A 25,051-nucleotide genomic window follows, 5' to 3' on the forward strand; every position below is an offset into this window, starting at 1 on the left:
CCCCAATGCTGCGAGAGAACTCTCCAGTGCCGCCTCCATCTTCTTCTGGAACGACTTCTTCCGGCGCAGGCGGTGAAACTTGTAGGCCTCGGGCAGAGCTGACTGCGCATGGCCACAGGCCACAAGAAAATGGCTGCTTATTGTGTAAGCGGCCATTTTTCTTGTGGCTGTGGGCATGCGCAGTCGGCTCATCCCGAGGCCTACAAGTTTCACCGTCTGCGCCGGAAGAAGACGCATGAAGAGGACATTCCAGAAGAAGATGGAGGCGGCGCTGTCCGCCCCCAGTGCTGTGAGAGAACTCATTTGCATACTGACGGAAAACAGAATTTCAACCGAACAGCGAGGCGAGGAAGACATCTAAAGGTAGGAGAAGAATAGCCTTTCTTAAGGCTATTCTGACGTGTCAACAACAACAAAAAAAGTTTTTAATGGTAGAATCCCTTTAAAATGTCTGCAGAGCCTGTATAAAGCCACTATCTGTTACTATATGGTCACTATATGATGGTAATATTGGTATACCATTCAGTAAAATTTAGTTAGTGAGCAGCTGGATAAGCCATTTCAGATTAAATCCCTAATAAACTATACTTGTAAAGCTGGAACAGATTACAGTACACTGCCCCTTGTACCAACCTGAGTCTACAGAAGGCATGTCACCTGCATGTTCTAGATAGGCATTGAGCTAGGAATAAATACGGAGTAGAGATGAGCGAACAGTGTTCTATCGAACACATGTTCGATCGGATATCAGGGTGTTCGCCATGTTCGAATCGAATCGAACACCACGTGGTAAAGTGCGCCAAAATTCGATTCCCCTCCCACCTTCCCTGGCGCCTTTTTTGCACCAATAACAGCGCAGGGGAGGTGGGACAGGAACTACGACACCGGGGGCATTGAAAAAAATTGGAAAAAGTCATTGGCTGCCGAAATCAGGTGACCTCCATTTTAGACGAATAGTGGATTTCAAATCCGGGTCATATGAGAATGTGAACTTTGTGACTATGAGACAGGGATAGCTGTACAGGCAGGGATAGCTAGGGATAACCTTTATTTAGGGGGGAATGTTATTAAAAATAACTTTTTGGGACTCTATCGGGTGTGTAATTGTGATTTTTGTGAGATAAACTTTTTCCCATAGGGATGCATTGGCCAGCGCTGATTGGCCGAATTCCGTACTCTGGCCAATCAGTGCTGGCCAATGCATTCTATTAGCTTGATGAAGCAGAGTGTGCACAAGGGTTCAAGCGCACCCTCGGCTCTGATGTAGCAGAGCCGAGGCTGCACAAGGGTTCAAGCGCACCCTCGGCTCTGATGTAGGAGAGCCGAGGGTGCACTTGAACCCTTGTGCACCCTCAGCTCTGCTACATCAGAGCCGAGGGTGCGCTTGAACCCTTGTGCACACTCTGCTTCATCAAGCTAATAGAATGCATTGGCCAGCGCTGATTGGCCAATGTATTCTATTAGCCTGATGAAGTAGAGCTGAATGTGTGTGCTAAGCACACACATTCAGCTCTACTTCATCGGGCTAATAGAATGCATTGGCCAGCGCTGATTGGCCAGAGTACGGAACTCGACCAATCAGCGCTGGCTCTGCTGGAGGAGGCGGAGTCTAAGATCGCTCCACACCAGTCTCCATTCAGGTCCGACCTTAGACTCCGCCTCCTCCGGCAGAGCCAGCGCTGATTGGCCGAAGGCTGGCCAATGCATTCCTATGCGAATGCAGAGACTTAGCAGTGCTGAGTCAGTTTTGCTCAACTACACATCTGATGCACACTCGGCACTGCTACATCAGATGTAGCAATCTGATGTAGCAGAGCCGAGGGTGCACTAGAACCCCTGTGCAAACTCAGTTCACGCTAATAGAATGCATTGGCCAGCGCTGATTGGCCAATGCATTCTATTAGCCCGATGAAGTAGAGCTGAATGTGTGTGCTAAGCACACACATTCAGCACTGCTTCATCACGCCAATACAATGCATTAGCCAGTGCTGATTGGCCAGAGTACGGAATTCGGCCAATCAGCGCTGGCTCTGCTGGAGGAGGCGGAGTCTAAGGTCGGACCTGAATGGAGACTGGTGTGGAGCGATCTTAGACTCCGCCTCCTCCAGCAGAGCCAGCGCTGATTGGTCGAGTTCCGTACTCTGGCCAATCAGCGCTGGCCAATGCATTCTATTAGCCCGATGAAGTAGAGCTGAATGTGTGTGCTTAGCACACACATTCAGCTCTACTTCATCAGGCTAATAGAATACATTGGCCAATCAGCGCTGGCCAATGCATTCTATTAGCTTGATGAAGCAGAGTGTGCACAAGGGTTCAAGCGCACCCTCGGCTCTGATGTAGCAGAGCTGAGGGTGCACAAGGGTTCAAGTGCACCCTCGGCTCTCCTACATCAGAGCCGAGGGTGCGCTTGAACCCTTGTGCAGCCTCGGCTCTGCTACATCAGAGCCGAGGGTGCGCTTGAACCCTTGTGCACACTCTGCTTCATCAAGCTAATAGAATGCATTGGCCAGTACTGATTGGCCAGAGTACGGAATTCGGCCAATCAGCGCTGGCCAATGCATTCTATTAGCCCGATGAAGTAGAGCTGAATGTGTGTGCTAAGCACACACATTCAGCACTGCTTCATCACGCCAATACAATGCATTAGCCAGTGCTGATTGGCCAGAGTACGGAATTCGGCCAATCAGCGCTGGCTCTGCTGGAGGAGGCGGAGTCTAAGATCGCTCCACACCAGTCTCCATTCAGGTCCGACCTTAGACTCCGCCTCCTCCGGCAGAGCCAGCGCTGATTGGCCGAAGGCTGGCCAATGCATTCCTATGCGAATGCAGACTTAGCAGTGCTGAGTCAGTTTTGCTCAACTACACATCTGATGCACACTCGGCACTGCTACATCAGATGTAGCAATCTGATGTAGCAGAGCCGAGGGTGCACTAGAACCCCTGTGCAAACTCAGTTCACGCTAATAGAATGCATTGGCCAGCGCTGATTGGCCAATGCATTCTATTAGCCCGATGAAGTAGAGCTGAATGTGTGTGCTAAGCACACACATTCAGCACTGCTTCATCAAGCCAATACAATGCATTAGCCAGTGCTGATTGGCCAGAGTACGGAATTCGGCCAATCAGCGCTGGCTCTGCTGGAGGAGGCGGAGTCTAAGGTCGGACCTGAATGGAGACTGGTGTGGAGCGATCTTAGACTCCGCCTCCTCCAGCAGAGCCAGCGCTGATTGGCCGAATTCCGTACTCTGGCCAATCAGCACTGGCTAATGCATTGTATTGGCTTGATGAAGCAGTGCTGAATGTGTGTGCTTAGCACACACATTCAGCTCTACTTCATCGGGCTAATAGAATGCATTGGCCAGCGCTGATTGGCCGAATTCCGTACTCTGGCCAATCAGCACTGGCTAATGCATTGTATTGGCTTGATGAAGCAGTGCTGAATGTGTGTGCTTAGCACACACATTCAGCTCTACTTCATCGGGCTAATAGAATGCATTGGCCAATCAGCGCTGGCCAATGCATTCTATTAGCGTGAACTGAGTTTGCACAGGGGTTCTAGTGCACCCTCGGCTCTGCTACATCAGATTGCTACATCTGATGTAGCAGTGCCGAGTGTGCATCAGATGTGTAGTTGAGCAAAACTGACTCAGCACTGCTAAGTCTGCATTCGCATAGGAATGCATTGGCCAGCCTTCGGCCAATCAGCGCTGGCTCTGCCGGAGGAGGCGGAGTCTAAGGTCGGACCTGAATGGAGACTGGTGTGGAGCGATCTTAGACTCCGCCTCCTCCAGCAGAGCCAGCGCTGATTGGTCGAGTTCCGTACTCTGGCCAATCAGCACTGGCCAATGCATTTCTATGGGGAAAAGTTAGCTTGCGAAAATCGCAAACTGACAGGGATTTCCATGAAATAAAGTGACTTTTATGCCCCCAGACATGCTTCCCCTGCTGTCCCAGTGTCATTCCAGGGTGTTGGTATCATTTCCTGGGGTGTCATAGTGGACTTGGTGACCCTCCAGACACGAATTTGGGTTTCCCCCTTAACGAGTTTATGTTCCCCATAGACTATAATGGGGTTCGAAACCCATTCGAACACTCGAACAGTGAGCGGCTGTTCGAATCGAATTTCGAACCTCGAACATTTTAGTGTTCGCTCATCTCTAATACGGAGAGATTTCTGCTCTGAGGCCAGCAGGATAGTGAATGCAGCTCTGAACGATAAAACAAGAAGAAATTAAGGTTAAAGGTTACCACGCATTTTAGAGCATATCAAATTCTTGCAAATCATGATTTAAGATGTATTTGTATAACTTAGTTTCCGCCACACCTTTCCCTTAAGTGATCTTCTGAAGATTCTATTGTACTGGTTGTATAAACTGATATATTAATCATGAGGAACCAAGAAGGTCACTTTGGTTTTGAAGAAACATAAGAAACACATGTATAGGAGTAGCAGCTTTAATTTCTGAGCCCTATATTTATTAGCTGTGATAAATGGAGGATGAATAACATGTTCTGGTTTTCCTTCATAGAATGAAAAAATGATTGTAGAAAGTAGATGAGATTAGGAAAGTACATACTTTTAGTCGCAAAGGAACTATTCTGCATATCAAGCTTTTTACAGCTGGTTATAAAGAACAAGTTAAAACTTGGACTGAACCCAAACCAAACATCTGATCCCCAGCTGGAATTGCTTAGTCTTATAGTAGTTTCATCACATAAAATTAAGTTCAGAGTGATCTACACATTTTACAGGTTTTAACAGGCTGTTATCAGGACTAAACATCTTTGGAAAGTCTTTACCCCAATTGCCATCTAAACTAGTTTGCTGGATTATGATATGTAGGGATTAGAACCTAATAAGGATCTTAACCTAACACCATTACAGTAAAATTGGTGAAAAATAGTCACCTTCCGAACCAAGCCAAACCGTAATACAACATAGATTCACAGGAAGGAACATATAAGGTGTGCACTAGGTGACAAGGTCAAATACTGAGCGTTCTTCACAGTTTAGTGTCATGGCTGGGTGATATGGAGCGCCCCCTCTGACAGTGCAGGACAATGGATGAGTATTGTTGGGGGAACATTCCTCACAGCCCAGCTAGACTGTCAGGAACGCCCTTCTGACAGTGGGCTGAGATCATTGCCGTTATAATGAGAACATGAAAGGTTCTCTTTAAATAGACACACTCAACCTTATTTACTTATTTAATTCCAATTTTTTTATTACTGCTTTCAGTCATGTACAGAACTAATTTGAGATTTCTAAAGGCTACTTGCTATTTCCAATTATAACTAAGAATATTCGGACAACTATTAGACAAATCCTTGTTAAGGACGTTTAACCTGAAACGGACCATGTGCCATAAATGTTTGGCGCTTAGTTCTGGGCAATAAACCCATGCCAAGATTAAAGCTCCTGCAAATTACCTGAAGCAGCATTAGTGAAGAAGACAAAAGTAGTTTATAGCCTCTTCACCCTACATAGCGGTCAATGAGAACTACGTAACAAATAGGAGTGTCAGAGTTGCAACGAACCTCTCTCTAGTTCCCTGTCTCCTGTCCTGCTACCTCCTGCCTCTGTCCCGGTATACCTGTATTTCCTTGGATGTGTGTGACCCGGTTTGCCTTAGAGACCTCTCTTCAGTGATCCTGATTTGGCACCTTCCTGATCCCCTGTGTATGACCTTTGGCTTCTACCTGACCTCCCTTTTGGATCCTGATTTGGCTACTTCATTTACCTCCTGTGTATGACCTGGCTTCCTTGACTACACTTCTGCCTCTGCCTTTTGCTACCACGTGACCTCCAGTTATCGACTCGGCTTACTTGACGACAAATCTGCTCCTTGGGTATCTGCGTGACTCCCCTGGATTACCCTCCTGCTCACCTACAACTCCAATCCATCCTGCTCTTGGGATGTCACTCTCAGGTTAGTGTCTGGGTCCTTCTGGGTCCTCCTACTTGGGGTTCGCTGGGTGTCGCTCTCTGGGCAGTTGCAGATCCGGGCCTTGGACTTTTACCAAGTCCAACTCCACCATCAGGAGCTCTGGTGAAGAATTCTGGGACCTGGTTCCACTCTGGTTAGCAGAGCATAGCACACCCAGGACTGTTTTTTCCCCAGCGCTTGGGGATTCTAGTTGCCCAGGACTGTTATTTGTTGCATCAGGTTCCTAACACTAAATTGTTAAAAAGTGTCTAGTCATTAAGGACCTTTTAGACCTGGTTATTAAGTGGTTAAAGACAACCCATCTTGTCACAAGGACAGGACTCAAGGACTTATATATACTGGTGATTTTTTTTTTTTCTCTTATCATAGAGAAAAAGGTCTGTAAATTGGACTGATGTGTATAGATTTTATTATTGCATTTTATTTATTTTTTTACATAGGATCATTTGTATTTTGGATGTGACATGGAGTCGAGTAATCCATTCATATAACTGTAGACAGCAGCAGATGAGAGCAGCATCCAATTACACGCAGCAATCTAGATAATGTGCTACACAACATTTTTCTTTCCATTTATGAATGAGGAAAGCTTCCACTACAATTGATCTGCCCCGATATTACTTATTCTAATATTTGCATCAGTATTGACACATAGTCTAGAAAATGTGTACAGTTGAGTTTGGCTGATTTGTTGAGCCATAAGGCACCTTGCAAGAAACCTCTAGCTGACTAAGGAAATAAAGCCATTCATCTCTGCCAAAAGTTACAGAGCCAGCTATTTAGTTTGGAGGCTGCATTGCAAAGAATGTGTATTTTTCACCCTAGTACAGTATAATGTATGAATAATATGCATTCATCTCACAGAAAGATGAATAAGACAAACACTTTGCAGGCACAGGGGTCATCCAGTCTGCACTGCAGGAGAATTTCTGTCTACAGATGGTGGTTATTAAATACAATGTCTCATTGTGCCCACCACAGCTAAATCTTTAACTTTCCAGTTGAGCACAAATTAAAGGAACCTAAATACGGGTTGTTGCTGCCTAAATATGGAGGAAATCTCCTGTATTGTTCCTCCAAGTTTCCATGTTTTTGAGTTCATTCAGAAAATACAATAATATTCTCCGCATGAGGGGTAGACAAAACAAGCTCATTGCATGCTTGGATTTCCTTCAGTATTTTGGCTCTGGGTCGTAGAAGTTAGAAGAAAGAAAAACTTTACTTTTCTAAACATTTCCTTTCTGCTTTTATTGTAAGTATGACCTTATAAAGATCAGTCTGAACTAGTTTGTAAGGTACTGCTCTTCAAGTCAAGTATACAAGCTGAGCAGGCAAGTCAATACATTGATCTTCCAATACCAAATGTTGGAATCGATAAAAATCTAGGCCACCCACAGTCCACATGGGAAAAATGTATAAGCCAATGTCACGACTTCAATAGGGATCATTTAAAGACAGAGTTACAGATCTGTCCACATGAACAAGTCGGAAAAAGAACAAGCCAAGGAAAAGTTCAGTGAAGTGACCAGAATTTAGCTTTATCTGTTTCTCAGGGTCATTATTATCCACAGCATGTATTATAGCCTTTTTCTTAGTATCATCACTAGATTAACAAGAAGTAATGGACAGGTCAAAGGGATTGTAGGATTGGACTATACAGGGGTCGTTTATAGCCAGTTCCTATGGAGTTACATAGCTGTGCAAAGGACAAATCATGGTAGGATATATTTTTATTCATTATTTTAATTCATTATTTATATTCATTATTCATACAAGTCCCCATACCATTGAAAAATATGTATAAAAATTGTCATATTTCATATAAAAGTACTTTGCAAAATATCATTTTCACCCATTGGCTAGCCTGTATATGTCACTATAAAAAAAAATATTGAAGTCTGAGGCACCATGTCGCGGAAACACACCTTTTTTTGTTGCAGATTTTATGGCATTTTTTATGAGTCAAAGCCAAGAATGGATTGATCAGAAGGGAGAAGTCTAAGAACTTCCTATATATTTTCCATTCTTTTTGTAGACATTCTTGGCTTCGGCTCAAAAATGCGCAAATCTGCAACAAAAAAATCTGTGTTTCCACAATGTGGGGCCTCAGCTGAAACCCACTTTTCCATACCATAATTTGAGCACTGTTGCCACTAAATAGGTCTTGAAACCCATCTTCATCCAGGATGAACATCTTCAGTTTCTCTATATCTATCCTATAGATGTTTATTGCTACATAAGCATGCATGACCTGTCTGCCTAACAGATGGACCATGAACAAATAATTTCTTTTTGGAGGAATGTAATGTAAAAATGTAATGGAGCTATGGGGAGGGGGGTGCAGATCTCGGAAGAGACAGCATTGTGGGTGAAGTCACAGTTGCTGTGCAGATAATTGATCTGTGATCCTTGCAAAATTTGTTTTGCGAATATTCGCAAGGTTTGCTCGCAAGTTACAGTTCTATTAATATACTCTGGGGTCTAAAGAGATATGAGGAAGCTCAGGGGAGGTGCAAACAATATAAAAAAAACACTGATATTCAACTTTCTAGAGCATTTGGACTTCTTTTCCGATATCTGGTCTTCAATCACTGGTTTTGTGGCCTGGAGTCTCCTTAGTCATGCTAGGGTCACAACTGAACCCTGTAATTGGGCCTCAGCGGTGATGTGGGTACAGACGCTTAGACCTATGAAATGGAGGCCGAACGCACAGGCGAGGTGAGTATCAGTGTATATTATCTTGTTTGCACCTCCCTTGGGCCTCCGTTTAGTATTACTCCATTCTGAGTAGTACAATAATGATTCATGGCTGGTGAAACCACGTTTTAGGAGAATCGGAATGAGCCTGGCTCTTTCAAACTGGCCACTTAGCTCATCTCTAGTGCAGATGGTTTAGCAACATGGTAGCTAAAGTTTGTAATAAAAGGTTGTATGTTGGGAATATCCCTTTAAGCATCAGCGCTACAACAAAGCTCTTACAGATATTTTTTCTTTGCACATTAACCTTTATCTAGCCCTATAAGATGGTAATATACTGTAGATACAGACGATGAGATAATATTGGAGAGGATTCGGACCTTCTCCTTTCAAAACAAAAGGGAACAACAGGTTATATAAATAGTATATTTCCAAAATGTGGAAAATGTTACTGAGCGATACCTGTTCCTCCTTACACGACCATGTGTACTGGCCATGTATGGATTGCTGCTCGGTAAACTACATACCTCTGCCTCTTGCCAGTACTTGACAGACAGTAATGACGAATTAACCTTCTACTATATAATTATAATCCAGACTATTTGTGATACATTGAATATAAGAAGATCGTAAAAAGCTTCCATCTGGGGCTTTGTGTTCTCAGGGACCTGCATAGACAAGTTGTGTTACCTAAACTGTGATGCACAATAGTTATGATTTCTTGAGATATGGCAGAAAGAAGCGTACATAGCAGGAAGGGAGCAGTGATAATGGCATTGTTCAGCAGAGATTAGCGTTTGTCAAGTCATATCTGCTCTTCGTACATAAACAGTGTTCTACAATAATTAAACTTTGCAGCTTCAATGAAAAATTTAAGCTGAACAAACAGATCCTGTCTAAATACAAGAAAGCTGCATAAGCGGATGCTACATGACTAGCGTTGAAGATTTTGCCAGCTCTCACTGAAGATCATTCCTCCTCCTTTATGGCCAGGAACAAAAACAAGCACATACTTTGAGGATGATTCTTAAGATTAGCAATGCAAACACGGTCATTTTATCCAACAAAATGCTGTACAAATCCAATTGATGGGTGTGGATCAAGAACCAAGTAATGAAGGGACAGATTTTCAATCTGACGTAGTCATGACTGAAAGCCAACAAGAATATAGCATTGGCACATCGACCGAAGAGTTCATTGTGACTATTAAATTGGTTCAACTACAGTAACAAGCATATATTTCATTCCTGATAGTGGAATTGTGTCACTTCAATGACTAATCCACTTGTATAAATCCTAAAAGAGATGCACAATATTGCTTTTCTATTTCCAAGGACCTTTTTTCACTTTGAATATCCCTATATGATACACTTGAGCATAGCATCCCATGTAGTGGCGTAACTAGGAATCGTGGGGCCCCCATGACGAACATTTGACATGGGGTTTCCTCCCCCCAAGAGTGGTATGTTGGTGTGCAGGCTGTATGTGAACAAGAAGGTGATGTGGGGTGCAGGGTATGTATGACAAAAGAGAAAATGAGGGTGAAAGTAAGAGCAGGGAATGGGGTGTAAGCGGTGTGTGAGCAAGAGGGGGGAATGAAGGTGTAGAATGTGTGTGAGCAAGGGGGGGGAATGGGGGTGCAGGCTGTGGGTGAGCAAGAGGGTGATGTGGAGCAGGGAACCCCCATTCCACCACACTCTTGCTCACCCAAAGCCTGCACCAACCATTTCCTCCACTTGCTCACATAGGGGAGAAAGGGAGGTGCAGACTGTGAGCAAGAGGGGTACATGGTTGTGCAGGCTGTGTGTGAGAAAGGGGGGAATAGGGGTGCAGACTTTCTCACTCGCAGCCTGCACACCCATGTACCCCTCTTGCTCACAGTCTGCACCCCCAATACCCCTCTTGCTTACAGGCAGCCTGAAACCCATTCCTCCCATTGTACACTGACCTGTACAATCCAGATAGCTCCGCCCACACAATACTCTGATTATATCTTAGGAGCTTAAAAGACCTTTGATGACGTCATGACACTCATCAATAGTCCTGTAACCTACTAGGATAGATGCCGACACAAGGTATCAGGGCTTGGGGATAGCGGGCAGGAGATAGAAGTTTCTCTGGCTGCTGTTATCATGCAAGTGCTGGGAGGCAGGGGTTTGAACAACAAGTCAATCTTCAAGACTGTTCTGGTTTCAAACATAAGAGACCACTGAGGACTATGATTGGGCCTGAACAGTCATGTGGGTTACATTGGTGTCGTTATGCATCATGGTGTCATATCCCGAAGCCGACACCACAGCCTGGGGAGGTAACACTGTTTGTTATGTTTAATCACTCTGTGCCTCTGCATATTATACTCTGAGACCTGAAGACACGACAGATTATAATAATAAGAGTTCCATTTCAGACAAAACCACTGGGCGAACCTTGCCCAACAAATACTTTCAATGTCACCCCTCAGGGACTTGACAATCTGCTGCCTGATCTCACCTCATGGTAGATGCGGCCCTCTTCTAAAGAGCTCTGGGCTCCAGAAGTTGCCCAGGTTGGTCCAGTGCTGATGCCAGGCCTATAGCCACATGAATGTGAGAGAGAGAATGTTCTATACCTATTACAAAGTTTTAAATATGTATTAAATAAAATATTTGGAGTAGTAACAATATGTGTTCCTTAAACCTCTTTTATAAAGCTCACTACTTGCAAACCCATACCTAGGTAGGGTCTGGGATTCAGTAATATAATCCGGAATTCCTGGCAGTGTCTTGGAACAAAACAAATACAATACACAACCCTTCTGCCTTGCTGATCTGTGACATTTTGATACAGGAAGAGATCACTACATCCAACAGGGTGATGACTGACAGCTCAGATTGAAATTCCTGTTAGGGAAGCATGGAGGAGATATGTTATCTCTGCCAACAGAGCATAGATGTTTTATACCTGTTTTATTCAGCAGTGTCAGCCTGAGTCTAGGTTGTACATATAAGTCAGAGTCTTTAATCTAATGGGAAGTTGTAGGCTAAAGTGTGTAAAACATGGGCCAACATTGAGACTAGTCATATCCTATTTAGTGCAGGGAGTATCTGAAAAAGCATCCAAAGTCAGGGTAAAAAAGGTAACCAGGTAACCCACGCTATATTCTGAATATCAGTCAGTATTTTGAAGATCACAGATACAGGGGCAATGGATACATATATGACATGGATACAATATAAGTAGACAAATATTCTTACATCCCTAGATAAGAAATCATTTCAAAAGCCATAGAAATATTTAAATGCAAGGAGTAAGTTAAAAACGTATTTTAATACTGTCACCTTATTGCTGTACAAAGAACTGATACTTGCTCAATTAGTCTGGCTCATCTTCTTTCAATAAAAGCTTATTCCCATGAACATCATCATTTTACAATTTGTAGATAATTAAAAGTTAAACATTTTTGTAAAAATAAGTAATTAATATTTTGCAGAGGTTTAAAGATTTTCTATAAATATCTTGTGGTAACAATCTGGTGTCTTGATCGGTTGCCAGTGGATACGACCATGAATGCAGGAACTTTTCTAAGGTCAGAAAATTCTGGTCTGATAACTTGTCCTCAATAAAAAAAAAAAATCAAGGCTGGGTTTTTTACAGTCCCAGACCATAGAAAGTTTCAGCATTCGTGGTCGTAACCATTGGTAACCAATCAAGCCAACTGACCATCACCACTGAGATAGTTAAAAATTCTGCAGAGTTTTAAAGAGTTTTCTAACTACTTATATTTGCAAAAATGTTTAACTTTTAATCCAACTAATATTATAAACATGAAAGTTTGTGTGTTTTTGTGTTTAGATATTTGTTTCTCAATCACGCAAAAACTGCTGAATGGATTTGAATTAAATTTGGCAAATAGATAGTTTGTAACCTCAATTAACACCTAGGCTACTTTATATTCTGGTAAATGACATGGCTTCACGACTGTTATGAATTTATGTTCATATACTATATTACACTGCTCCTGCAGCAGCTTATCTCAGGTCCCAGGTCTGTTATCTCTCTGTGTAAACACACGCTAACCCTCAGTGGATTGTGCACATGCACATGCATTTGCATATCATCTGATCTGCTCCAGTGTTGACAGACTGACATGGGCAAACACCTTTTATCCAAACTGTTTGCCAATTTTAAACATACCGGGAAAAAGAAAATCTAATTTGTCGCAAACAACGAGAGCTATGAAGGAAGCCAGAAGTCAACAGAGTTCTCCTTAAGCGGAGCTGAGGAGCATCATCGACGCCAACAACACACTCATTCGCGAGGAATGAGTTCAGTAGCAGGCCTGCTTGACAGCTGCCAAAACGCCAGAGCATGCGGATCATCAACACCAACAACACGCTCATTATATGGCATCCCAGTAAGCTGCCGAGATGTCGGAACAATCACAGGCACGGTGTGAGGAACAAGTTCAGCAGCAGGACAGCTTGAGAGCTGCCGAAATGCCGGAGCAGGCAAACCATCGATGGCAGCAATTTGCTGAATATAGGCAGATCATCGATGCCAACAACACTCAGACGAAGTCGCAGGCAGAGGCTAGTTATCTATCAATATAGATATGACTATGTTCATGGGAATACCCCTTTAAGTCAGATGTTAAGGGGCTATGAATATTGTTGTTTCTAGCTCTATTTCCTAATAGTTATTTTTTTTCTCCCTGTCAGACTCTTCAAACTAAAGGAAATATATCAATGAATCTTTCTATGTGAAATATTCAATATAATTATGTAATAGGCTTTTCTAAGCCAGAAAGTAAGTGTTTTCCCCTGTTAATCTGCTTGGCCATAACTGCAAATATATTACTCAGTATTGCTGAGACCATAAGATCTGAACAGTGTACATATTCTTAAAACACTGCAGTTAAGAGAGAATCATCTCTCTTTCTAATCTTCAGTATACCCCCCTCCCATCCCATTGCCCATATACAGTTGGACTACTTTATGGCATATGATCTGATTAAAGAATTGGAGCCAGGCATAAGCTGCATTTGACCGCAAGAATAATTCTGTAGACCCTTGATATCCCCTATTATACAATGACAAACATTTGTAATACACTCTTCTCACACAAAGAGCTCAAAGCGTCACAAGCATTAGTTTACCTATTTGTATATTTATGGCCTGTGGGATAAAACCCATACTACTTACAAGAAGAATATACAAATTCCTTGCAGATGGTCAGATTTGAAGCCAGGACCCCAGTGACCACTGAGCCACCATGCTAGCAATGGGTTCCTTATAGAAACAAGACTAATGAAGACATTAATGCTCAAGCAGTCAGCGTACTACAAGCTACAGATGACTTTGTAATAATGTCCGCATGGTAGGGGTCCCTCACTAGGTGAAAGGGGGTAATCAAGGTAAGCACTTTGAGGTCTGGCCTTTTGGGATATTTGGAAAGGACAGCCTGATACTGTAACATGCAGTGCAGCAAGTTTACAGGGTTCGCATACACCCAAAATCACTAAGTGCACTCCCCATTCCTGTATTTGTAAAACTGTTGTACCACAAGGGTAGAAATATAATACTAAAGCAAACCAGAAATGGCCCAGATATTTGCATTTATGGGGCACAAGTACCCTTTTATTCTGAACTACTCCACTAAAGTTCAGTCTAGGGCTACCATCAAGAAGGCAGCCCTATCAGCGATCTAAAACTTCCCATCTATGTCTGTGAATACAGACATAGCTGTCAATTATTGGTAGGACCCCCTCCTTGACTTTTCAGTTTGAATTGAATACATGACAAGTTATACTGAATCTTTTCCAATAAAATTATACATGGGTCTGCTCATCTCCTGCTCTATATCATGTTGCCTCCAGATTGGACTGCATTATTCATGTGACAAGAACCTTTAAAGGGATTGTCTAGGCAAAAATGGACAAACCTTTGAAAATTTAAATTAGCTGAGGGCACTGAAATTTTTTTTAAAAAAATGCATACTCACCTATTTCCGTTGCTACAGTGTCTTTTGCCTGGACATCCCTTTTAAGTGCTTTCAAAACCTTAAGATTATATATTTTTATTAATATTTATAACAGTAGCATGCAGGGTTATGTTAATTTTTAATGTTTCTGATAATACTGTTTTTCTGTGAGAGAGGATTGGGGAGTATAAAAAAAAACAAGTGTACTCAGTGGCGTAACTAGGAATGGCGGGGCCCAGTGGCAAACCTTTGACATGGGGCCCCCCCTCTAAAGACCCTGACCGACCGACCCTTTTCCCCCGCTTTCCTGCAGGCACTATTATACCCCATAGTGGCTCCTGTACACTGTATTATACACTATAGTGGCTCCTGTACACAGTATTATGCCCCATAATGGCCCCTGCACACAGTATTATGCCCCATAGTGGCCCCTGCACACAGTATTATGCCCCATAGTGGCCCCTGCACACAGTATTATGCCCCATAGTGGCCCCTGCATACAGTATTATGTACTGTAATACATAATACTGTAATAATTTCACTACCCTTCATCCCCAGGCAGCTGCCAGCACTGTACTGTGTGCTGAAAGCCTGCCCTGCACACAAGGGTTAAACTCACCAGTCTGCTGCACTGCACTCACTCAGCTCTACTCACTCCATCCCCCGGCATACAGTCCTATGAAAAAGTTTGGGCACTCCTATTAATCTTAATCATTTTTAGTTCTAAATATTTTGGTGTTTGCAACAGCCATTTCAGTTTGATATATCTAATAACTGATGGACACAGTAATATTTCAGGATTGAAATGAGGTTTATTGTACTAACAGAAAATGTGCAATATGCATTAAACCAAAATTTGACCGATGCAAAAGTATGGGCACCTCAACAGAAAAGTGACATTAATATTTAATAGATCCTCCTTTTGCCTCAAGTCGCTTCCTGTAGCTTTTAATCAGTTCCTGGATCCTGGATGAAGGTATTTTGGACCATTCCTCTTTACAAAACAATTCAAGTTCAGTTAAGTTTGATGGTCGCCAAGCATGGACAGCCCGCTTCAAAGCATCCCACAGATGTTCAATGATATTCAGGTCTGGGGACTGGGATGGCCATTCCAGAACATTGTAATTGTTCCTCTGCATGAATGCCTGAGGATTTGGATCATTGTCTTGCTGAAATATCCATCCCTGGCGTAACTTCAACTTCGTCACTGATTCTTGAACATTATTCTCAAGAATCTGCTGATACTGAGTGGAATCCATGCGGCCCTCAACTTTAACAAGATTCCCGGTGCCGGCATTGGCCACACAGCCCCAAAGCATGATGGAACCTCCACCAAATTTTACAGTGGGTAACAAGTGTTTTTCTTGGAATGCTGGTTTTTTTTGGACGCCATGCATAACACCTTTTTGTATGACCAAACAACTCAATCTTTGTTTCATCAGTCCACAGGACCTTCTTCCAAAATGAAGCAGGCTTGTCCAAATGTGCTTTTGCATACCTCAGGCGACTGTTTCTGGCGTGCTTGCAGAAACGGCTTCTTTCTCATCACTCTCCCATACAGCTTCTCCTTGTACAAAGTGCGCTGTATTGTTGACTGATGCACAGTAACACCATCTGCTGCAGCAAGATGATGCTGCAGCTCTTTGGAAGTGATCTGTGGATTGTCCTTGACTGTATTATGTATGATATTTTTCTTGGCCTGCCACTTCTGGGCTTAACAAGAATTGTCCCTGTGGTCTTCCATTTCCTTACTATGTTCCTCACAGTGGAAACTGACAGGTTAAATCTCTGAGACAACTTTTTGTATCCTTCCCCTGAACAACTATGTTGAACAATCTTTGTTTTCAGATCATTTGACTGTGGGCTGTCCATGCTCGGCGACCATCAAACTTAACTGAACTTGAATTGTTTTGTAAAGAGGAATGGTCCAAAATACCTTCATCCAGGATCCAGGAACTGATTAAAAGCTACAGGAAGCGACTAGAGGCTGTTATCTTTGCAAAAGGAGGATCTACTAAATATTAATGTCACTTTTCTGTTGAGGTGCCCATATTTTTGCACCGGTCAAATTTTGGTTTAATGCATATTGCACATTTTCTGTTAGTACAATAAACCTCATTTCAATCCTGAAATATTACTGTGTCCATCAGTTATTAGATATATCAAACTGAAATGGCTGTTGCAAACACCAAAATATTTGGAACTAAAAATGATTAAGATTAATAGGGGTGCCCAAACTTTTTCATAGGAATGTAGCTATCTTTTTCCTGCGCAATGTCTCCAGCCCTCCCCCACTGTCAGGACACACACTGCTGAGGCTCTCCACCTCCCAGAATCGACACCTTAGGTGGCCTCGGGCCTCAAAAAATAAAATGTATTGTTTATTTCTTTTTTTGGTATATTAACTAGTGAGGGGGCCCGGGCCCCCTAAGGTGTCGGGCCCTGTGGCAGCTGCTACCACTGCTACCGTGGTAGTTACGCCACTGAGTGTACTGTAAGTTTTTCAGAATTGATATATGGAAATGTGATTAAAAAAAAAAAAAAAAATCTACTACAACATAAAGCTGTATTGTGGTGCAACATCACCACAATAACCTTCAGATAACGTTCTAATACTAATCAGATGCTTATGGTATATGGGATGTTTTGCAGAACTCTCCACCAGCTTACCCTTCTTTCACATCTGCGTTTGATGTTCTGTTCGGGATTCGGAATGGGGACCCCCCAAACGGAATACCAAATGCAATTGCAAGCACTGTGCAGTAAAAGCACATGGACCCTATAGACTATAATGGGGTCCGTGAGCTTGCCGCGCATTGCCAGCACAAATTGTGCGGACAGGAAAGTAGATTGTGAATTACTTTCCTGTCCGCATGATCCCTGCAGAGCTCTGACGGCAAGTACACAGACCCCATTATAGTCTATAGGGTCCGTGTGCTTTCATTGGCACACTGCTTGCAGTTGCGTTCAGTATTCCATTCAGGGGGGTTCTCATGCCGACTCCCCTGGACGGAATCCAAATGCAGATGTGAACATGGCCTTAAGGAATAGAATCATGCCAAAAAAATTTCCTGGACCCAAGTGTTTAGAGTACCGTCAAGTTTGGAGTAAAGGTAAGCTTTAACACTGTATTTACCAAGATTTTCAGGATAATTTCCATTTTCAATTTCCACTTTTCACCCTAATACAAACTGAATTATAAAATAAAGATCATAATATTATAAAAGCCACCTAGCTCTTTACACTCACAGGTAATATAACAGTATGGTGCATCAAGGTTTGATGTTTTGTGTAAAAGTACATACATTTATACAGTATTTGTAGCTAAAAATCAGACCAAGCAGGGCCCTGAATGTACACTTACACTTACAGTGACATTTGTTGCGCAACCTAACATCACACATTTGACATCCTGCAATAGTGATGCGGCAATCACACAAAAATTGCACAATCTTGTCTGACTATCTGCCACGTGTAACACTGCCATCATCGACAGTAATTGTGTCGCATGCGAAAGCGAATCACAAGCAACTACAATTGTTGTCTTTACAAACTTTGCTGAAAATTTGCTTAAGGGGCATTTACACTTGCGCCGCTGTCCTCCCACTGGAAAGACTAGCTTGGGGACAGCTCGCTGGTGGTCAGTTTAAAAACCCATTCATTTCAATGGGTTTTTAAAGCAAAACCCCTGTGTCCATATGCAGCCTCTCCACCGTTAAACCGTTTTTTGTTTTTTTTACATGGACACTTCTTTTTTTTTATGTGTCTGCAGATGTACACAGTTTATTATAATCTTTAATAAATATTTTTTTAAAAAACAAGAAATGTTGAATGAATCCTTGTCGCAGTGAAATCACAGCACAATTACATTGTGTGATATTGCTGCCACATTGCCTGACTTTAATGTGACGCAATGTGGCAATGATGTTTCATCTAATTGGTAAATGAATAAAATTTCTACTTAAATTCTAGTTAAATTCAAACATTTTTTTTATAGGACTTTGGCAGTGGTAGGGTTAAACCAGGTAGCGTTCCCATTAATTTATTCACTTTAAGGCTAACGGTTGGTTCACACTAGCGCTTGTATTCCGTCCACAAGGAGTCCGCATAGAGACCCCCCCGGACGGAACGCAATCGCAATCGCAATGGCAAGCGATGTGCTTGCAAAGCACATGGAGCCCATAGACTATAATGGGCACCATGTGCTTGCCGCGCACTGCCCGCAAAAATGAATTGTGCGGGCAGTGCAAGGCAAGCACACAGAGCCCATTATAGTGTATGGGCCTCTGTGTGCTTAACTGCACAGCGCTTGCATTAGCGTTGGTATTCCGTTCGGGGGGGTCTTCATGCGGACTCCTTGTGGACGGAATACAAGCACTAGTGTGAACCAACCCTAAGGCTAAGGCCTCACATTGCGGAAACGCAGCTGTTTTTGTTGCAGGTTTTGTTGCGTTTTTTTTTAGCCAAAGCGAAGAATGGAAAGGGAAATATATAAAAAGCTTTTATATTTCTATCTTTTGCTCAATCCACTCCTGGCTTTGGCTCAAATAACCACACAAAATCTGCAACAAAAAAACTGCATTGCTGCAACATGGGGCTTCAGCCTAACTATGGCTGTGAGATACAGGTTAGTCAGTGGGAGAGAAGAAGATCTGTTATTACAAGAAAATAAACTTACAGTCAGGTCGCTTCTAATAGCAAAGTTCTCCGGTTTGACATCACAAAGGTGGAGCCGATGAGAGAACTCGTTGTCAAACTGATGGACCATATCTAAGAAACTGATGGCAATATCAAGGAGAGCGTTCATCTTTTCCTCACCTGTTTTGCACTGACCAACAACTTCTTCCAAGGAAAATAGATTTTGTTTCCAAGAGTGTCCAGCACTAAGAAATTCTACTGCATAAAAGTGTCCACAGGTCCCAACTATATGTAGGACATGTCTACTAAAGTCTTGGAGCAAATTAAAAAGTAAATATTCTTCTTGCTGGTATAGAGACCACATACTTGCAAGTTCCACTTTCCAGTTCTGACTATATTTCCTCTCATGCCACAAAGGTAGTAATGTGTTGTTCGGCAAGTCCAAGCCTAGAGTATTTTTAATTTCTACAGCTACCATCACAAGAAGTTCTGTGTCTGTCAGAGACTGAGAATCAAATTCATCCAAGAATACGGGTGCTTGGAATTTTGAAAAGGCGTCATTTTTAGATTTCAGGATGATCGATGTGCCTTGCCAGTCCGCCTGCAGAACTTTTTTGCCCCGTTGGTAGTAAAGGCATTGCTTGTAGAGCAGCTTTTCAGTCACACACAGATCTTCACATAGATCTCCGGTCACAACTCTGCTGTTGTAATCATAACACTACACATGGAAGATGAAAGAGTTTAAAATTAGGAAACATGAATATTAAACATAGTAATATATACTGTTTTATAGTTATACCATTTATAGCATCAATATTATCAATTTACAAAAATAATCGCAGGTTTCATTTGCATATGAGACATGCCGGGTTAGCAATCAAAATACACAAACACACTCATGGAATTCAAAAAGTAACAAAAACGTCTCCATGGCGACAGACTACACACAAACCTTGTGTAGTCTGATAATGCAGTCACATGCCCATCAGTCAATAATTTCTTGCTGATGTATAAGATGTAAGAGACAGTAATTATAGCATCAGCCTTCACAAGGTTTGCAGTCGGTTACCGTACAGTGCATAGGTCCACATGGAAACAGTAGTACTTAAAGGGGTTCTCCTCCTATATCAGCCAGGCTGTATGCAGTGAATGCTTCTCACTTCCTGTATTCCTCTCCTTCCTCCTGCTGAACGGGACAAACAACACTTCTACAGGTCAGATAATCTGCAGATTCTTGTACAGAATGGACTCCATGTTATATGTGTGTTTATTTAGAGAAATAACATACAGGGCTTTATCAGAAAAGTGCAATTATCTGAACGGATCGCCCTGCCACAAGTAAGTGATGTCATTTGTCCTATCTCCCAGATCTGTGGTTATAGCAATGAAGTGTAAACAATGGGAGGAAAAAATTCACATAGCAGGCAAACAAAGCAGAATTTCTAAAGCAATGTATTTAGAAAAAAACTTCAATTTACATAAGCTACCAGAATAGATAGGATCCTTGAGATGGGACAACCCCAATAGGATATATTTAATCAATACTATTTGTAGCTGTATTAAAGCAATAAAAACTAACTGCAATTGTGCACATATAGCATTTCTGTACTGATATAATGTCCTATTATCTGTAATTTACTATTTTTGACAAGTTAATTCTAAGCAGTAGTTGGAAAGACAGAAAACCGAGTTCAGTAAAAGGAATGTGGATGATAAGTGGCTTGAAGGCACGTCAACATAAGGCTACATTCACACAGAAATTGAATAAACATTTTTTTTTCATGGTTGTTTTGTATCTGCAGGGAATCTGTTCCACAGATCACTAAGAGACTTGATACGTTAAAACAGACAAAAATATTTATAAAATATCTATTTTTGGACAGTCCATTTAAACTTTGAAAAGACACATTGAAATCAATATATAATATAAATGGCCGGACCAGTGCAGGGACCAAGACATTTATAAATCTGTCGGAGGTAGGAACTGGCATAAATTTCCATTCTAACACGTGCCAGGCGTGATTTTTAGTAAAGCAGCCAAGCCAAGGTTTCCCTTCGTTGATACACCCCAATCCCTACCCTAGTATGCTCAAATTTGCAGAATATAGTGAGTGAGTTGCAAATCGAGGCTTGAGTCCTGCACCAAACATGCACATCAATATCATCCCAATATCATCAATATCAATTATCTGCCTATCTGAAGCACCTATGGTTGGCAATAGCTTTGTTGTAAGAGATGGTGTTACAAGAGACCAGAGCTTTGGGAGCTGCATTAGAGGCTGAAACACATAAAATGGAGGACTGGTGAGAGCTCCTGTTTTCTATTGTACTGAACCTTGCAAATCAACTGTGATCTATTCCTAATAAGACATTTAAGTTGAATACAAGCTATATGGGTGTAAGGGAATTGCTAGTTGGGCAATTCTCTCGTGCTGCTTCTGAAACAATAGAAGAAGGGAAAGACAAAGACAGTGAACCCTAAATTTGACCAAGCCTATGTCCCTACCTGCTTCCCACACTCTCCTAGTGACAGGAGCAACTTGGCGATGGTTCCTTCTCTCAATAAGTGTATATAGAACAAGACAAGACAAACAACATATAAGAAGAGTCAGCAAGCCAAGAGTCAAAGCCAGAGAGACAAAGCAGTACAAAATCGTAAACCAAAAGAGTAGTCACAAGGGAAGCCAAAGGTCAGAGGTCGGTAATACAATAGTAAGAGAAGTAGGAAGCTAGTGAGGACAAAGTCAAAGGACAGAGTCAAAATAGCTGACAAACCTGTGTGGGCTGATGGCCTGTATATAGGAAGTCCGGACCTGCCCCAGACTTGATTGGCAGACAGACTGTCAATCACACAGACAAGGCTAAGATTAACTATTGATGGACAGAGTTAAACAAGGTGCAGGAGATGGGTGTGGTGGAAATTCAATTACAGGGTATAGGTGATAGAGCAGTGTTCACACAGAACAACAAAAAACTCTAAGCAAAGAATTAAACTGAACACACCTCCTGCGCTGCAGCGGGCGAGCAGAGGGTGGCGCAGAGACCCGAAGAGACAGAGACGTTACAATGGGCCTTTGAGGTTTGTGAGGATTCTACTATACAGACTTGTTTTCTATCACTCCAGGACAAAGTTGTTTCTTAATTTTGCTGTACATTATATGTGAAAGGTGGGAATCCGATGGTTAGCTTGTTGCAGTGATAACTTTGAGCACTCTGTTTGCAATTTATTTTATATTAGGAATGATAAATTCCCCTCTAATGTGTTCTAAAAATGTATGGCACCCGTGCAAAAACAGCCATGAGATGAGTAAATAAGGCCTAATACATATACTGGGAAAATGAAAGACCAAAACAACTACATCAGTGTCAGTCATTGTCCAAGTAGACTTAGTTTCTCACCTTCATAATAAAAAGGTGCTCTACTTATTACAACAGTTGTCCGCTGATCAATCCTGGCAGCACAATTGTCTCTTAGGCAATCAAACTAAAAGCTAAGTGTGAGTTTGAGATTCAGAAACTGTATTACACTTGTCAATAAAGGTGATTGCTTTAACCATATTCAATCCTAAGAAATGCAATAAAAATATAATATACTTGGGGCATTAGTGGCAGAAATACTTAATCTAAAGCTGACCAATACAAAGATGCACTGGCTTTAGTTACATAGATTCAATGAAAAAAATCACAAACTGATAAACAAGTCCTTTAATTCCTGTTAATGTAAAGTCTAAACTCTGGTTAAAATGTAACTACTCATTAAAGGGATATTCCCATCTCTGTATTCCATAGGATTTGCCATAGATACCTGACAGATGTGTTCCCACCTCTTGCACAGGGAGTTAGATAGACAGAATAAGAATATATCATGGCTTCCACTGACTTGTACTGTTACTGTTGTGGCGGCGGAGGCCTCGAGCAGGAAAACACTTTTCCTAGACTCTGCTTCTCAATGATTTGCTTCACTGATCAGGAGTATATAGTTTCATTTGCTGCACCTTTTATCTCAATGAGCCAGAGGCAACATACTGCAGTATTTAGATAAACAGTAGAAGTAAAATCATGTGAATATGATAGTGAATGGTCAGAAATGTGTGACTGCTTGTGTATCATCCTATGGAATTCTGTATTAACCACTATATACCATTGATTTAATCCAGTTCATAAAATGACTTTCACTCAAATACCTGCTTTCTGTACGGAACATTTATAACTCACCATACAGCTATAAGATATACATTACATAAGAATCTTTAATAAAAAATAAAAAGTAAAACCCATCAAAATTGTAAATCCAATTACTGCGGTACGTTGTACAGTATATACAATATTTCTTGTTGTTGTGTGATATGTAGAGTTTTACAATATAATCCCTTGCCTCACTGTACAAAACCTAGATTTAGTCATAGGGCACACGCCTTTTCTTTTTCTATTTAAGGCTCCTCTTGGCAGACTCATGTAACATTAGAGCAGCAGTAGCTGGACTATGGCCTGCTACATATTATACAATACAGCTATCGATTTATAGGAGGTTTATCCGGGCTGATCCGAACATTTTTGGCAGGATCTAACATAAATCAATGTGACCTGCAGGCCACCAGGGAAAACAGTAATTGGTTGAATTCTATTATTTCTCCTGGATGAGGAGGCTCCAGATGTGGTCATCTATTCATGCATTTACCATAGGAATACTGTAGCTCTGCCATTCTGCCAACCCACACAAGCATGTTGAGGGAAATCTGTAGCCGTAGACCAGATGGTTCTATCTACTACTATCACACAACTTATCTTATATAGCATCTTGTGCTGTAATGATATCCTATCTCTGTAATGATACCCTATTCATACAAAACAAATTATGTGTAATACTACTTATTCAGTTTAAGTGTTGGATTTATTAACTATATGAGTAATGAATACTATATGAGTATATATAACTACTCATGGAAGTACATGATAAAAGGAGAGATAAATATTAGCCTTGTTTAGGCATTAGATGAATTTTCCGATTAATGTCTCATTCACATAACAGTGAATAATAGCTGCGTGAAGGCTGCTTTTCGAACGTCACATGGTCATTTTAAAACCCAAGAATGTCTAGGGGTCTATTCACGTATATTAAAGCGGTTGTCTGGGATAAATTGATATTGCTAATCTATTGATAAATTGATATTGCCTACTATCTAAATTACTTAGTGTTCCAAAATCTTTATTTACCTAGGTCACCAAGGCGGTCATGTAAGCGCCCCAGGCACATCCTGATTTTCCAGAAATGGAACTTCACCTATACTAACCCACCCCCTACCCCATCATACTTACCTATCTTCCAGTCCTGATCTTCTGCGTATGGGATGCCACATCTTCTGGGCGGCTGAAGTGCCAGCATGTGCAGTACCCAGCACTGTGGCACTAATATACAGGCATGGGTGGCTGGCAGATGTCAAAAAGAGGAGGTGCAGACCACTCAGAAGAAGTATTGTCCCATGTCCAGAAGGTCCGAAGTGGAGCAGGTGGGTAAATATGATGGGGTGGAGGATTTGACTTAGTTAGGAAGGACTAGTAGTGAGCCGGCTAGCTAGGGAAACAGGGAGGTGGTGTGAGTGAGAAAGGGAGGGGGAGGGAGTGTGATAGGGAGGGAGTAAGAGAGGGAGGCGGTGTGAATCAGACCCAGGCACCATGGTAGTTGAAGAAAAACACAGAACAGGAGGATGCCTCTATAAACAAATGCAGATGACGCCAGAAGCTCACAAAACCCCCAGAAACACTCACAACACTGCTAAAGGTTTTTGGGTGCAATTTTTAGCCTATTAATAG

General features: G+C 41.9%; 1 protein-coding gene across 1 annotated transcript in view; it reads right to left on the reverse strand.

The window, feature by feature from the left end:
• DIPK1C (divergent protein kinase domain 1C) overlaps positions 1 to 25,051 on the reverse strand; it is a 46,448-nt gene that overhangs the window by 14,610 nt on the left and 6,787 nt on the right. The window contains exon 2 of the mRNA XM_075270765.1: positions 19,281 to 19,958. Within this exon, the coding sequence (XP_075126866.1) occupies positions 19,281 to 19,958 (678 nt within the window). The remainder of the gene's footprint in view (positions 1 to 19,280; positions 19,959 to 25,051) is intronic.

The sequence above is a fragment of the Leptodactylus fuscus genome, chromosome 4 (genome assembly GCF_031893055.1).
Source record: "Leptodactylus fuscus isolate aLepFus1 chromosome 4, aLepFus1.hap2, whole genome shotgun sequence".
Lineage (NCBI taxonomy): Eukaryota > Metazoa > Chordata > Amphibia > Anura > Leptodactylidae > Leptodactylus > Leptodactylus fuscus.